The following is a 15779-nucleotide window of genomic DNA, read 5'->3' as shown; positions in this document are numbered from 1 at the left end:
AGACGATACTCTCTGTCCGCCTTCATGATTTATGTGACGTAGCGGCACATACCACGCACATTCCACACGTTTAGAAGTCTAAAACAGTGTACAACTTTAAAACAAGGATAAATTGCAAATAAACTTTAAAACAAGGATAAAATACACTGTACACTAGCCTTAAGTATCATCTATCATGGGTACCTACCATGGACAAAAAAGTCACGTTTGTACCCCAAAATGAGCATAACTTGGAATTGGTTGCAGGTGGCTTTATTATTGCTGCAGGCTACCGACAGGACCAGCCTTGAGCTTCCACCTGGAGCTGAAGTAAAATCTCTTTAAACTTAATTCATTGAAGAAGATTTGTTTTAGAAGAATGAAGACATGAAAATAAAAACTGTCGATTCCACAAATTTGTAGTAGTACTATAAGAATAATATGTAGTGGCAAATGAAGGCTAGCAGGGTAGCCTATTGTAGATTTACTACCAGTATTTAAAAAATATACTGACTAGACACTTTTTATATCATTAATGCAAAAGGGAAATTCCATGTTATCTTTAAATCACTGGGGAGTCCACAAATTATGTTGTGCTGAAATAAAGAATTTTGACAATGTGCAAAAGTATGTTGGATGGATATAATGCTTGTAACTTTGTATAATCCATATCTGTAACTTATTCCTGTTTCATATACCCTGTTACATTAGCTTAACTATTCAGATATATAATAAAGGACAATATTTGCAGGGTTTTAAAATTCCACACAAAATGTTATGGAAAGACATGTTAAGGTTTGAAACATTCCAAACGTTTTAAGAAGCAGAAGTGCTTTCCATGTCGTGAGTTTGTTGCCATTTTTTTTTTTTTTTTTTTTTTTTTTTTTTTATTTCCATCACCATGAATCCCAAAAGCCTCTCTGATAATTAAATTTGTTTGAAGGGTATCATAAGAATGACTTACAGGTGTGCTATAGAAAGGATTACTTACATGGCTACTTTTTTTTTTTTTTTAGCTCAAGTAGAATTTCAAGAGAGACCTAGGAGGCACAAAAGCTAGGAAAAAGAGTAGTTTGCAAAAGTTACTAAGTGCTCCCGACGTCAATTACATTTAATAAGCTTTTGGCAAAGGGCTTGTTACATTTAGCCAGCCTAGATAACATAGTTTTCACTCTTTTATGCCTTTGCAATACTTAGGCTTGCACTTTGGTGTCTAATAATGAGTTAGCAACTATCATCCTTTTGGAGGAGTGTCTTTTTTTTATTCTATAGTGCTTCGTTAGTGTGTTGCATTTGCAAACTACTATGAGTAAGTTAACTAATTAAAAAACAAAAAGCCATATTATTATAATAAATCAGAACTGCAAAAAGTGTTATATTAATAGATGTGTATATCCCAATTTTTTGTGTAGTAATGCTTGAAGTACCTTCAAGATTCTTCAGTTCTAAAACTAATACTGTACTGACTTTTTTTTTCTTTTTTTTTTTTTACAAATATACCTGCTTAGAAAAACTTCCTGTAAATATTATAGGACATTTTAAATAGGTACGTTATCTGTAAACTGTAATGAATGTGTGGCTAACTTAATTCTTTCAGTAACTTTTACAGATGGACAACCCTAGGCCTAGTATACTTAGTTATATTAGTTTCAGTGTCTTACACTGATGAATAGAAAATACTTATGGCTATAGATACAGCATTGCAGTTTCCTAGGCCACTGTTCTAATTGGAGTTGTAGTGTGTTTCCTATACCACAATAGCACATGAAGATTTTGGACAAGCTATCTTGCCTGGACCTGTATTGAAAAAGTACATTTATTTCTGTCCGTTTATATGTTGGTGACTACATATATTTTTTGCATCATTTTTACAAACTATCCCATCAAAGATGCCATTTCCCTTACATTATGTTACGGTCATGTGTTGTTTTATGGAATTAATTGGAAAACAACTATGATAGCTATGGTATTGTTTTATGAAATTGACTGAAAATTATAACATTGATTGGACTTACTAAACTCAGCTCAATAACAAAAATATTAAACTCAAGAAATGATGAAGTCACTATTGTAGTAATGGGAATGGTTGATTTTAAAACATGGCAAATACAAACCCTTTTTGTTTTTCATTCCCATTTTTTTATTGTTGTAGTGCACATACATGACAATTAAAAACAACAACAATCAAAACATAAATACCGCATGCATTCATTTAACCTTCATGCCATAGCCACCACAATAAATACATTAACAACATTGCTATGAAGATGCTGCTTGCCATTGTTAATCCTTTGCCTTCTATCAAACCAACAATAAAAAAGTTAATTACTGGTAACAGTGGTGAGTGTGGGATGCTGAATGAAAATACTTCTCTGAATACATGCTGCCAATCTTTGATGTCCCTTTTTAAAAACCTTTAGTAGGAAAAGTGGCAGACAAATGTATTGGCAAGATAATTCAAGAAAATGCATTATATACAAGCATTTAGTGAACATTAGCCACTAATTAATATGACAAAGACATAGAAAAACAGATTCATCTCAGTTGCATCTCAGTACTCAAATCCTTTGCTACTACAGCCCTGAATTAGCTCAGGTACAAATGATGTGTTTGAAAGGTCACAAAATTAGTGAAATGGTTTCAGCCTGTGTGTATTCAAACTGATTTAACTTGTAGATAATATTCCTCAGGTATTGTAACTGAGCTTGGATGACTTAGGTTGGTTTTGCCCTTTTAAACACAGACCCAAACACAGAGTAGTTTAAAGCGCCGATGTGCTATTTTTTTAATAAACAAAGAAGCAAAACAGAAAAAATAAACACTTAGCTCTATTCGAGCACTAACTAAACACAAACTGGAACACTAAACTAATAATCGGACAGCTAGGCTGTTTACCAGCTGAAAAACAAAACACACAGTCTCACAAATACACAACAAAACAAAGGCTTCACACAGTACCTTTGAGGACTATGACACAGTCAGGCTCTTCACACAGCAGCCCCGACTGAACCGTCTGCCTTCTTTAAATAGCCTGCACCCGTATCTAATTTACAATTTCCCAGGTGCGGGTGATAACTAACAATAAACACATTTAGCAATTTTTCCTACAAACGTGCATGCACACGTGATTTTGGCAGGGAGGATTTTAACTCCCTCTAGGGTACAAGTAAATTTCATCAGCACATCACCCAGTTAACACCATCCCAACTGTGAAGCATTGTGGTGGCAGCATCATGTTATGGGGATGCTTCTCTTCAGCAGAGACTGGGATGCTTGTCAGGATAGAGGGGAGAAGGGATGGTGCAAAGTACAGGCGAACCCTTGAGAAAAACCTGTTTGAGTCAGCCAAGACTCTGAAACTGGGGAGGAAATTCACATTTCAGTAGGACAATGACCTGAAGCACAAAGCCAAAGCCAAAGCCAAAGCCACACTGGAGTGGTTGAACAAGAAAAGAATTAATGTTCCTGAATGGCCCAGTCAAAGTCCTGGCTTGAATTCAATCAAAAATTTATGGCGAGACTTGAAGATTGTAGTCCATCAATGATCCCCAACAAACTTATCAGAACTGGAGCAATTTTCCCATGTAAAATGGGCAAAAATGTCACCTTCCTACTGTGCAAAGCTAGTAGAGACCTATTCAAAAAGTCTCAGTAATTGCTGCAAAAGATGCTTCTACCAAGTACTGACTTAAGGGGCTGAATACTTATGCAACCAATAAATTTCATTTTATACATGTTCTTTGCAAGTTTTGTTGACATTCAACCTCCTCCTCATATAACAGTGTTCAGTTTAATCACTACAGCTTTGCATAAAAAAAGTTTTTTTGAAAAACTGTGCATACGTTATTTGTAATTCAACAAAATGTGACATTATTGGTAGGGGATGACTACTTCTGCGAACCACTGTGTGTGTGTGTGTGTGTGTGTGTGTGTGTGTGTGTGTGTGTGTATATATATATATATATATATATATATATATATATATATATATAAAGAACGCAAGTCATTTCAAATGTTTGTTCATGACAAAAATACTTTACATTCAAAGTCTGTAAAAATGTAATAGAACTAATTTTAAAAACATCATTGATTGAAAACTATTACACAGTGATTAAGCTGCATTATAAAGTCAATAGCCAGAAACGTGGTCATTATTTCCAACATATATTGAAGAAAAATGTTTTGGCAACAAATCAGATGATGGTGAAGACAAAGGAGTTGGATACATGTTTGAGAATACTTAGACAGAACTATAACAAATAGGGACAAAATTAAGTTCTAAGCAACTATCAGAGCAATATCCCAAACTAAAGCAGAGGGAGCAGCTTTAAGAAGAAACAAACTTAAAATTAACCTACTCTGAATAATGCAAAACCTAAAGGGAGGACGTTTTACAGTTCTGGAGAAGCATGAACTCTGATTTGCAGCTCTTGCAGTCGTTCCCCTGCGGTGCTCAACTGTCAACAGTGTAAATGCAGAACCATCCTTCTAATCTTTTAATGTAGATCTTGTCATACCAAAACCACAGCTGTGTTTAAATAGACTCCTAAAATTTCAGTGTTGAGATATTTTTTTCTGACATCGTACATGGTAGGCCTATACATGTTAAAATTAAAAGGTAAGCAAATTCCTGTTACAGTTGTTTTTTTTAAAGTTACTGTAAAAAAACAAAAATCTAGGTTTACTTTTCACTAGAAGCGTGTTTAAAGAAAACACATGAAATACACAATAAATAAATAAATATATGCTTTCTTTGTACAAATACTAAAATAATATAGTATATTACATGAATAAATATATTTTTGTTGCCGTGACCATTCCATGAAATTGTCTATTTTTAGCTGCGACTGTGCTGTGATTTTTACCATGACAAAATCAAATCCTTAATAACAGTGCACAAAAAAAAACTGTACAAAGTCACCTGAACATAAAAGAGTTGCATGAATGTAGACTTGGCTGCGCACCACTATTAAAGAAAATGCATAGAATAAACTTAAACATGCCAAGAAATATGGAACAGGAATCAAACACCTTCAACAAAATACTCTAGTCCGATGAGACTAAAATATAACTTTTCCCAAAAAATGGACCACAGTATGTTTGGAGGAAAAAGGGAAAGCTTTAATGAAGAAAACCTTGCACTACAGTTAAACATGGAGGTGGGTTTACCATGATATGGGGGTGATTTAGTAGTTTAGAGACATTCAAGTGATTAAAGATTGAATGAACGCTGAAATGTATTAAAAAAAAAAAAATCTACGAAATACAATGATACCATCTCCTGGTAGGGTGATTGGCAACTTCTAATATAACAATGACCAAAAGCATACGGCTAAGTCAACTCTGGAGTCACAATCCAATAGAAAAAAGCAAGACAGAATGGGCCCAAATTTCACCAACGAGATATAATGTATTGGATAAGAATGATCATAAACGTCAAAGCCGTGACAAAAGCAAAAGCAGGACACACAAAATACGAAAGCAGGCGTGCAAATATTTTTGTCATGAACACATATTTAATCATAAAACAAACAAACCTATTTAATTTAAAGAATACTTGTTAAATGACTTGAAATTGTGCATTTTGCTTTTTCTTATACAGAAGTTACCCACAAAATGTTACAAAGTTACTTTCCTTGTTACAAATAAGTATAGTAACAATTTACAAAGGCCTTGTTTTAGTAACATCACCACACCAGTCTAAAGTAAAACCTTTGACAAATAAGGCAGTTGATAAGTATAATGTGTGCTAAAAGTTTTCAATAGATGCAGTAATTTTAAAATAGCAAGATTTAGCCAGTTTCATTACAAGTAAAAAGGTTAAGTTACCAAGCCATAATTGTATTTTTACTTTGGGGGGGAAAAAAATGTTATTTTTCTTCAATCTCTTTCTTGATCTCTGCAATGTAATGATGGTCCTTTCCATGGGCCACCTCCATAATTGCTATGGCCTAAAATAAAAAGGGAACATTTTTTAGCTTTTTTCCACTTTACATTCTCAAACATATATTTAAAAAAAACATAGCTCAACAGTGCTGTTGTAACGTCTTTGGTAAGGCATTAAGCTGTACTTGTGGTGTTCAAAAATAATTTAACATGTGCCAGGGAAAAAGTATGAACCTGCAATAAAATGTCCCAAGTATTTTGAGTCAGCCCAGGCTGGCAAATATCGGGAAGTAGACCCATTGACAGAAGCTACGCGTCAGAATGCGTTAATGCACCTTTTAATTAAACAAATAAACAAAAACAAATGATACAAACACTAACAAAACCACCGTGGCCAAAACAAAAGGATTGACAAAAACTCACAAAAATAAACAGACAGCAAAGCACAGAACACAGAACACCGACATTAATTCTCAACACTGACCATTTCACCACTCGTGATCACCTTATTTATACATCTGTGGCTGGAGCCTTAATTAATCATTTAAACATTTATGCAATTGACGGCTCCAGTCACATTCCCACATGTTTTTGCACGTAGGATTTTTTACTCCCTCCCTGCCACCCAATATCTTGCCCCAGATAGACCCTGTAACTTACTATACATAAATATGCCTTATAGGGCCTTCTGTCTTCTGCCACAGCTGAGTCCCGAGACCCAAACATTGGGCTCCGTCAGTAGGCCAATACACAGTTGAAATTGTGCGTATAAAATTAATTGTTGTTTCTTGTTGAGTCAAGCAGTGTGCAGCTTGACATACTGGATGTTTAAATTGTGTCTATTTACTTATGTCAAGTCTCTGTATAGCCCCCTCTTCTCTCCTTTCATGAGTGGCAGGTATATAGACGGTTGCTTTGATTGATTCGTTTAGTACTGTCTATATTTCAATATAATATTGGTATTTAAATTAGACCTAGTTTCTTATTTGGTTTATCTGCTCTTTCTCCTGGCTGGCTATGGCCCTGATAACCCAGACATTACACAGAAACACTTTAAATTTTCTGAGGCTCCACCGACCTGTAAGAGGAATTTTCTTTACCTCAGTTTCAACTTCTCACCTAGACCTTTGTGTTTTAAAAATGTAGTGTATGTTATATACCTATTCAGCGAATCCTAGCATTGATGCAATTTTTTAATGACCTTACCTTTTTTAAAGCTTTGACTCCCAGAGACTTCTTTTCCAATCCTATATACAGCCTTCCTAACTTCAGCCACATGGAGGCCACATTTAGAGAGTAAGCAGGGTAATGCTTGCTATATAAAAAATAAAATAAAAATGTTGTGTCATAAAACATTCTGGGCATCAATCTGGTTCACTTTCCAATACACTTTCAACAATCTACATCATGACCCTTGATACTGGTGAAACATCCACCACAGATACATGGCCATTAAAAGACTGCTTACAAAAGTATGCTTTGTCTAGGTTTCATTTAATAAAATGCCTTCAATTGTTCTTAATGAAATATCCCTTAAACTTTTAAAAAGATACAAGTGACATATGCCTTCCCACAAATAAAAATGCTACTTTTCTTATTTTTACAATGAGATGCACAAAACAGGGTTTCAAATTTACTGACAGGTTGGATCTGGTTGTCCAAACTGCAGTTTCCTCGTGATAATTGAGTCATTCTCAAATGTATTTAAAAAAAGAAAATGCTTAAGCAACCACTCAATTCCTTGTGTACCTCGAGGGGTTAAGGAAACATTTTGGGGAGACCCTAGATCATTCCTTCTTACAAGTCCAAACATATAGGAGTTTTAGCAGGCAGCAATGTCATAATATGATGGAAATATCATTAGAATTGTGCATTTCAGTAGCTGTCCAAACCACGCTGTCTTGCAAAGTCACCCACATGCTCAAAATAGCTTTACTGATTTTTACAAACATGTTTCTCAAAACTGAAACACAGAATCATTTTTATGTTTTTTGTTTACAAAAAAACAAAAAACAGGAGTGTATCATCTTGTTGTTTTTAATAATTTAAAGCAAACCATGGCAATCGACATAAACAAACTTCATTTAGGCAGGCACCCCCAGCCGCCCTGCAATTAGAGCAGGTCCTGAAAATTCAAGATACTGTATATGCAATACTTACAGGGCTATTCAGAAGTCACAAAAACTAACAACTCCTCAAGCAATTGGAAGCAAATATCCTCCATGGACACAGACTGACAGTTGGAATCAGCAGATTACATTATGTAACACAATTTTTGTTCCTGGGTAGTAAGTCTTATTTCCTAATTGCTTATGCCTCAAAAGTATAGAAAATGGCTATTATTCCCCACAAACTTTGCTTTTGTGACCAGGACAGTGATATTTCAAAATATCACTATTTCCAATGGGAAAATGGGCAAATGTGTGTCTTTTCGTTCACATAAAGTCAGAAAAAAACAACATATGAATCCAAATTAACATGTATTTATACTAAAGTAATACAAAGATGACTACAAAAGATTTAGAAGTGAGTAGTTTTTCGAGATTTACGATTATACTGTAAATCACTTTCACAAATCAGCCCCCAAATGTAGTCTCCCATCATGTTCTCGTAATACTGTCCTTGGTAGCAGCGTTCAAAGTCCAGTATATCCTGGTGGAAGCGCTCGCCTTGCTCCTCCGAGTACGCTCACATGTTCTCCTTGAATTTATCAAGATGAGCATCAAGGATATGGACTTTGAGGGACATCCTACAGCCCATTGTGCCATAGTTCTTCACCAGTCTCAACCAGCTCCACATAGTTTTCGGCCTTGTGATTGCCCAGGAAGCCCCGAACCACTGCAACAAAGCTGTTCCAAGCCGCTTTCTCCTTACTAGTGAGCTTCTTGGGGAATTCATTGCACTCCAGGATCTTCTTTAGTTGTAAATCTCGAAAAACTACTCACTTCTAAATCTTTTGTAGTCATCTTTGTACTACTTTAGTATAAATACATGTTAATTTGGATTCATATGTTGTTTTTTTCTGACTTTATGTAACGAAAAGACACACATTTGCCCATTTTCCTATTGGAAATAGTGATATTTTGAAATATCACTGTCCTGGTCACAAAAGCAAAGTTTGTGGGGAATAATAGCCATGTTCTATACTTTTGAGGCATAAGCAATTAGGAAATAACACTTACTATCCAGGAACAAAAAAAAAAAAAAAAAAATGTTGTTACACAGTGTTATTTCTCCATTTAAATTTGCACTATGACATAACTGTGTTTCTATTTAATGGCTTTTTTAAAATTATTTTTCAGGCGACAATTAACAGTTGGGTTCATGTGATCATCCGCTGATTGACTTACTCTGATAACTAGAACTACATTTTTACTTTGTCTTGTGTAAGTTCTTGGCAATGATGTCGGCATTGACTGCTGCCTAAGCATTGTAGGTCCCTGCTATAAAAGCAACACTGCCTTCTCTCCATATGGTAGTACAGTATGTTTAGACGCATATAGATATGTAGCTCTGGTTGTACACTATTTTAGATAACAAACAGTTACACGACAAATGCTGTGGCTAGACTGTCTATTACACATAATTTGAATTGAGAGTGCTTGTACCTGTAGGGTTTGATGATCTTCTCCCCATAACGCAATGCTCCATCCCAGTCCTGCATGTAAAGGCACACCCCCATTGCCTGGTACATCATGTGCAGCATGTACACGTTGGTGTCCTCAAACACAGCATCCATCTTATCCAGACTCAGCTCGCAGATCTCCAGTAGCTCGCTAGGGGGTGCCAAAGAGTCAAGAAATAATAGCAATGGAAAAAGATGCCGCAGCTGTGGTACAGGAGGCAATGTGGACTAATACTTTCAGAAGCGTGAACGCCACCTTACAGTGCAACAGCGTCAACCAGCCTCAACTGTCAAACCTGCTTCATAAATGAGTAAAAACCCTTAAGTAGGGTGACCAGACGTCCCAGTTTTCCATTAAAGGTCTCGTTTTTTCAGTTACATCATGTAGTGCGATACACTCTAAATACTTTTTGTCAAAATAAAGTAAACAATCGCTTTTAGTTTATGGCACCTACAGTGAAAAAAAAAAAAAAAAAAAAAACTAGGGTAATCAAGAACATTATTTTTTTATGAAGTGATTAACACAGGGGCACATGCTTATTCCTCAATGAGCCATGTGTTTTCATGTAGTTTATATTCAATATGAATCCACAATTGTGTGTAATACGGTCATTTTGTAGCTGTTCAGTTCTGGCGGGATTTAGCCCAGATAGGAGTGAGAGGCTGCAAGCATCCAAATCCACCAGGTTATACCACATCAACAACATCAAAAAATAGAGCCTGATGCAGTGAGTAAAAAAAGAAAGACAGAAAGAAAAATGAATGTGAATGTATTTTTAACAGGGCTGTCAAGCAATTAAAAAATGAATTGCAATTAATCTCACAATTCAAATTTGTAATCTTAGTTAATATTTTAATCACATATTTAACTGGTGCTATTATTATTATTATTATTATTATTATTATTATTATTATTATTATTATTAGTAGCAGTAGTAAGTTCTTCTTATTACTTGTAAGGCCTTACATGGTCTTGGACCTTCTTATCTTCAAGATCTGTATTTGAAAACGTGTTTGTTTGGGTCTGTTTATTTGTAGCTGAATTTCTTTTGTAAATCACCCTGGAATGCTTGCACGAACAGCGTTATATAAGTGACATTTGTATTGTATTATTATTATTATTATTATTATTATTATTTTGTTATTATTATTATTATTATCCAAAAAACAACCCAGCATAAAAACCCTGTTCTCCTATTTCTGGATTAATATTGTCAGGTTATTATTCACTTAATGCATTTGTGGCAGAGCAAAGCACTGCCCTTTTTAAATTGGCAGGGATGGGGTTAATTTCCCCTACCTGTCTGGGTTTATTATGTTCAGGTGGCTGGGGTTGATTAGTTGATTAGGTTAATTAACGATCAATCAGCGCCCAGCCACCTGACATAAAAGGAGGCCTCTGCTTCTCATCTGGGAGGAGGGAGTTGAGGAAGCAGGTTGGTGGTGTTGTGTGTTAGTTTGAAAGTTTTGAATCCAGTGAAGGCATTGCCCAGCCTGGAAACCTTATTGTTTTGTTTTTGCTTTATTTGTGTCTAAAGATCTTTGTTTTGCCCTTGTGCACTTTATTTTTGTGTTTTTTTTTTTTATAATAAAATTAGGATTTTTTGAACTGCAGTCTGTCTCTGGGCCTCTTTCCACTCGCCAGCCTGCCACAGCATTTTACACTATACTATATATATTGCTTATCAGGGTATCCTTTACTGATTTTTTTTTTAAATGGCAATGAAAAACAAGTATTCTTTTATTAGTAACTCAAAATTGACTAGCTAAAACAAAGCATTCATTGAGTAACGGTTATACTCTCCTTTTAGCACTTTGCTCCATAATACAGTTAAATGACTAACTTTCTATGCAAATGCCACTGCACTCATGGCGTTGCACGTGCTCCAGTATATTATATGGTGCTGCAGGGAATTAATTACAGTATGCTAGAAGACAGCAGACTTCTGAAATGAATATGGACATATCAAAAAAGGGTCAAAACAGAGGCTTGCGATTAACGCGCCTTAAAAAAATTCAACTTCAAAGAACTTAACTGCGATTAACTGACAGCCCCAATTTCTAATTACTGAATGTATTACTATTAGTCAGGGATCCAGAGTGATAAAAGTGGCCTAAAAATGAAGGTACCTGACTCGGTCTGCTATACTCATCACTCCAGGTTTTTTATAATGTTTAGGTCATCAGGAATAAGAATCAAGAGGCTCTGCTCTGTTTCAATGATGTCAACTTCTTTCTTACAAAAAATGACTGAAAATCAAAAAAAATGTAAAAATCTTATTTTGCAGGCAATTCAGTTTTCTTTGATTTCAACATTGTTTTAAATTACAGACACACACGGTTTTTAAGATAGGAATCAATAAAAAAATAAAATTACATAGACACGCATACTTTTTGGGGCTTTTCCAGTTTACACAAATGTTTGTTAGTTCTCTTTATAACTTAATATATTCTTCTTTTAAACACTATATTTGTGCTTGTTTTGAATAGCAAGCATTTCTAAAGGCATTTTTAACTAGAAATGGTAGCTTTTGTTAGCAAAAAAAAAAAATATCAGTAGCATGGTGACACATGGTATAAAAACTGAAGTGCCAAGTCAACTGAACTGTAGGGTGGAATTTAAGGGTGTTTGAAACTGAGCATTCTGCCCAGCAGTTTAACAGCACTGATTGGTTATACTTTCATCAGCAGGTTAGTAGCCTAAGAGTTTTTGTTACTATTACATTTGAGCATTACACATTTATTTTATAACTGGCTGCCTTGAATGTATTTTTTCTCCTTATTAATATCTAAATTGTATTGCAAATAAGTATACAGTTATAATCTCTATCTTTGGATATAGTGGTGATGCCTTTCCATATATCCTGTGGTACATTAATGTGCATGTCATACTTAAATATTTAATCATATCTTAAGAACTGGTCATTGAATTAGAATAAAACTTGGTATGGGCATTCCTTAGCAACAAGCAATTAATGTTGTTATAAATTAATAAAGACTTTATTTTCAGAAAGTAACATTTAATCAAACCTGTTTTATGTATATAACTGGATATTCAATTTGTAGTACTATGCATTAGCATAATATGTTCCATTTAATAGCGCCACAGTGTGGTTTCAAAATGTAAAGTATGGAGCGGAAGCAGCAGGGGAAGAGTATTTAATACCAGTTGACCTAACCATTTATTATTTCTACGTAGGTTAGAGTAAGTGAGGATGAATATGGAACCAGCACTTTCTTTAAATAAAAAGAGATCCAGGCCTCACAGACTTTTCAAAATGTCTAATTTGTCAACAGGGACTGAAAAGGGTTTGTTACAAAGACTTACAATATTAGGTTATCCATCCCTGCTCTCTGCAATTGAAAAGAGAGACGATAATGTGTCTTTTCGACTTTTCACAAACATAAATGTGAAGGAGGAATTAATGGCCACAAATCCAATTTTGCATGCTAAATGTAGAAACCACTGCACGAATTCTAAAACTGTAGAGCAGAAGAGACGGAAATATTTGGAATGTTCCACTACATCCACTAATGGGCCTGAAATAGATCTGTTACGAACACGCTCTTCGACACCATCTCATATCCATCTAAAAGAAAACTGCTTTCTTTGTGACAGAAAGCATGACAAATCAGGTAACTGGCACCTTATAAACATTTTTCAGAAGGAACATGAAGATGTAAACTGGAAGAAAGCACAAGAACTTAAAGATGATACCATGCTGACCAAAATTCAGGGCTTTGAAGACACATGTATTGATTTGATAGCAAATAATTTTAAGTATCACCGACCCTGCCTAAACATCTACCTCAACACCAGAATGAAATCCACTGTCACGGATAGAAATGATATGCATGAAATTGCTTTTACAGAACTTATTTCTCAGGTAGATGCCCCACTTTTCAATGAAGGGAGTGCGTTGTATATGTCAAGTTTATGCAGTCATTATCGCCATCTTCTTAATAAACATGGAGTTGCAAATGCAGATGGCTATAGAACATCCTACTAAAAAAGACGCCTTGAAAAACACTACAAAACACCAACTGCCTGTATGGTATTGATTGTACCTCAGAAAAATACATCTAGTCTTCTCTGTTCCTCTCATTAAAAGTTGGTGATCTTCTTTCTGAACTGAAAAAGGTTCAACCAACATCTAATGAATTTAAATGGATGGAACAGAGTGAAGATGAAGAACCTATTCATAGTTTGCAGCAGCTGACAATGATGTTGTATCTTTCAGCTAAAAATATAAGATCTGACTTGAAGGAAACAGGGAAATTATACAGGCAAAACATAAAGGCTAGAAGACAGCAGACTTCTGAAATGAATATGGACATATCAATAGAGGAAGCATCTGAGCATGTCATCAACAGTTTATATAATCACTTTCCATGGTTTTTAAATGAAGCTGATATTGCAGTTGGTTACAGTGGAAGAGTGAACCTTGAATCACATCAGCAAGAGCTTGTTCTCAACCTTGCTCAAGATGTATGTGCTGCTGTGAGTGGTATACCAACCCCTAAGCAAGTTGGAACTGCACTTCATCTGCTTAATGAAACGTAGAGCAGGGAAACAGAAACTTTGTTCAGTAGGCTTGGAAACAGCATTAGCTACCAGGATGCCCAAAGGTATATTACTACTATAGCAATTTCTGTAGATGAAGAGATTAAACATGATGGGTTCTTTACACAAAAAAAATCTGAGAGTTGGTTACTTTACACTGTTTGTAATTGATAACTTAGACTTCCAAGAACACACAAAAGATGGCAGTACCCTTCATGCAACATCTCATAACATCTACCAATATCTGTGTGAAGGGGAAGAGACAAAGCTTATGGGTGGTGTACCTTTGGTCAAGACACGTGAGACATCCACTCAAGTTCCTGGTCCATTCCAGATTGAAAGCAGCAATTTGACACTGAAAGATCGCAGAAAGGGTCAGTCTTTAGCTGGGGTAAAACTGCTGTATGACAACTCTAGAAGCGAGTATGAAACACCTGAGAATATTACCCTTCTGTGGCATCTTGTGAGAATGTGTCCCACACAACTTATTGTAATAGATTATTGAAAATGTCAGATTTCCTATGTCCTACATGGAGTGTATGTAATGAACATCTCATCTTGGAGGAGGCCAGAGAGATTATTAAAGGCTAAGGGTCTATATTTCCACAGTCACTCACACATCCAAATGTTGTCGAAAAGTCCTTTGATTACTGTATGAAACTATCCAGTAAAATTGGTCTAGAATTTACTGTTGTGATGTGTGACCAAGCAATATATGACATTGCCCTGGCACTGCAGAAAAAAGAAGTAGAGAATTACAACAAACTGATACCATGTATCGGTGGCTTCCACATTGCAACAATCTTCATGGATGCCATTGGACATCTGATGAAAGAAACTGATATTGAAGATATTTTGATTGAATCAGAGATATGTCATCGAGGAACAGCTAACAGGATTATGGACGGAAAAGACTACTACCACATGCTTAGAGCTCACAGCTTGGTCCATGCTGCTTTTTTTTTTTTTTTTTTTTTTTGTTAGCTATTTTGGGAAGTAACAGAGAACAAGGGACTACAGTGTTTGTCAGAACTTTCCCTTCAACTTCAAAACATTGTCAAAACTTTGAAAGAACAAAATGGAAAATGTGCAGCAGAACTATACTGCAGTGCAAAGGAAAGCTTGGCAGAAATCAATAAATTGTTGGCAGAATTCTGGATGATGTATAGTGATATGGTCATAATCCTTAAAAGTTACATACATGCTGTTCTGTGGGAAGAACATCTATGTGAAACTGAAAAAATGCTTCCATACCTGGTGGCAGCTGGACATCACAAATATGTGTCCTGTCTCCCACACTACTTGGAAGCTATGAAAAGACTACCAGATGTTGCAGTAAATGTTTCCTCTTTATTCAAGGAGGGACACTTCACTGTGTACCAAACACCTGGAAAGTTTAATGGTGTATGGAGCGACAGGGCAATTGAACAACCGTGATGCCAAGACCCAGATGTTTAATGGAATCAGTCAAAACCGTGCTGCTATGGAAAAAATACTTGAGTTGTTCCAAAGATGACTGCTATCACAGGACAAATAAAAAAGATGGCAAACATTGACCAATCCAGCAAAAAACATCATGAGGGTTCACTATACCTAGCTGAGAAAGAATGTGACACCAACAGGCGAATAAAGACTGTGATTTGTAGGAAAATGGTCAACCCATTCATTTACAGTGGTATAGACTTGCTGAACATCACAGGTCAAATTGCAGACTCTGTGGCCCTG

The 15779-nt window shown here is 35.6% G+C and overlaps 1 protein-coding gene across 1 annotated transcript in view; it reads right to left on the bottom strand.

Moving 5' to 3' along the window:
- Positions 1-4765: 4765 nt before the first annotated feature.
- LOC121315969 (N-lysine methyltransferase SMYD2-like) overlaps positions 4766-15779 on the bottom strand; it is a 49470-nt gene continuing 38456 nt past the window's right edge. The window contains exons 10-12 of the mRNA XM_041250612.1: positions 9474-9648; positions 7072-7180; positions 4766-5930 (exon numbers count right to left, since the gene is read on the bottom strand). Coding sequence (XP_041106546.1) covers positions 5850-5930; positions 7072-7180; positions 9474-9648 — 365 coding nt within the window. The 3' untranslated portion in view covers positions 4766-5849. The remainder of the gene's footprint in view (positions 5931-7071; positions 7181-9473; positions 9649-15779) is intronic.

Source organism: Polyodon spathula, chromosome 5 (assembly GCF_017654505.1).
Source record: "Polyodon spathula isolate WHYD16114869_AA chromosome 5, ASM1765450v1, whole genome shotgun sequence".
In the NCBI taxonomy this organism is placed as follows: Eukaryota; Metazoa; Chordata; class Actinopteri; order Acipenseriformes; family Polyodontidae; genus Polyodon; species Polyodon spathula.
This window is presented reverse-complemented; position numbering and strand designations above follow the sequence as displayed.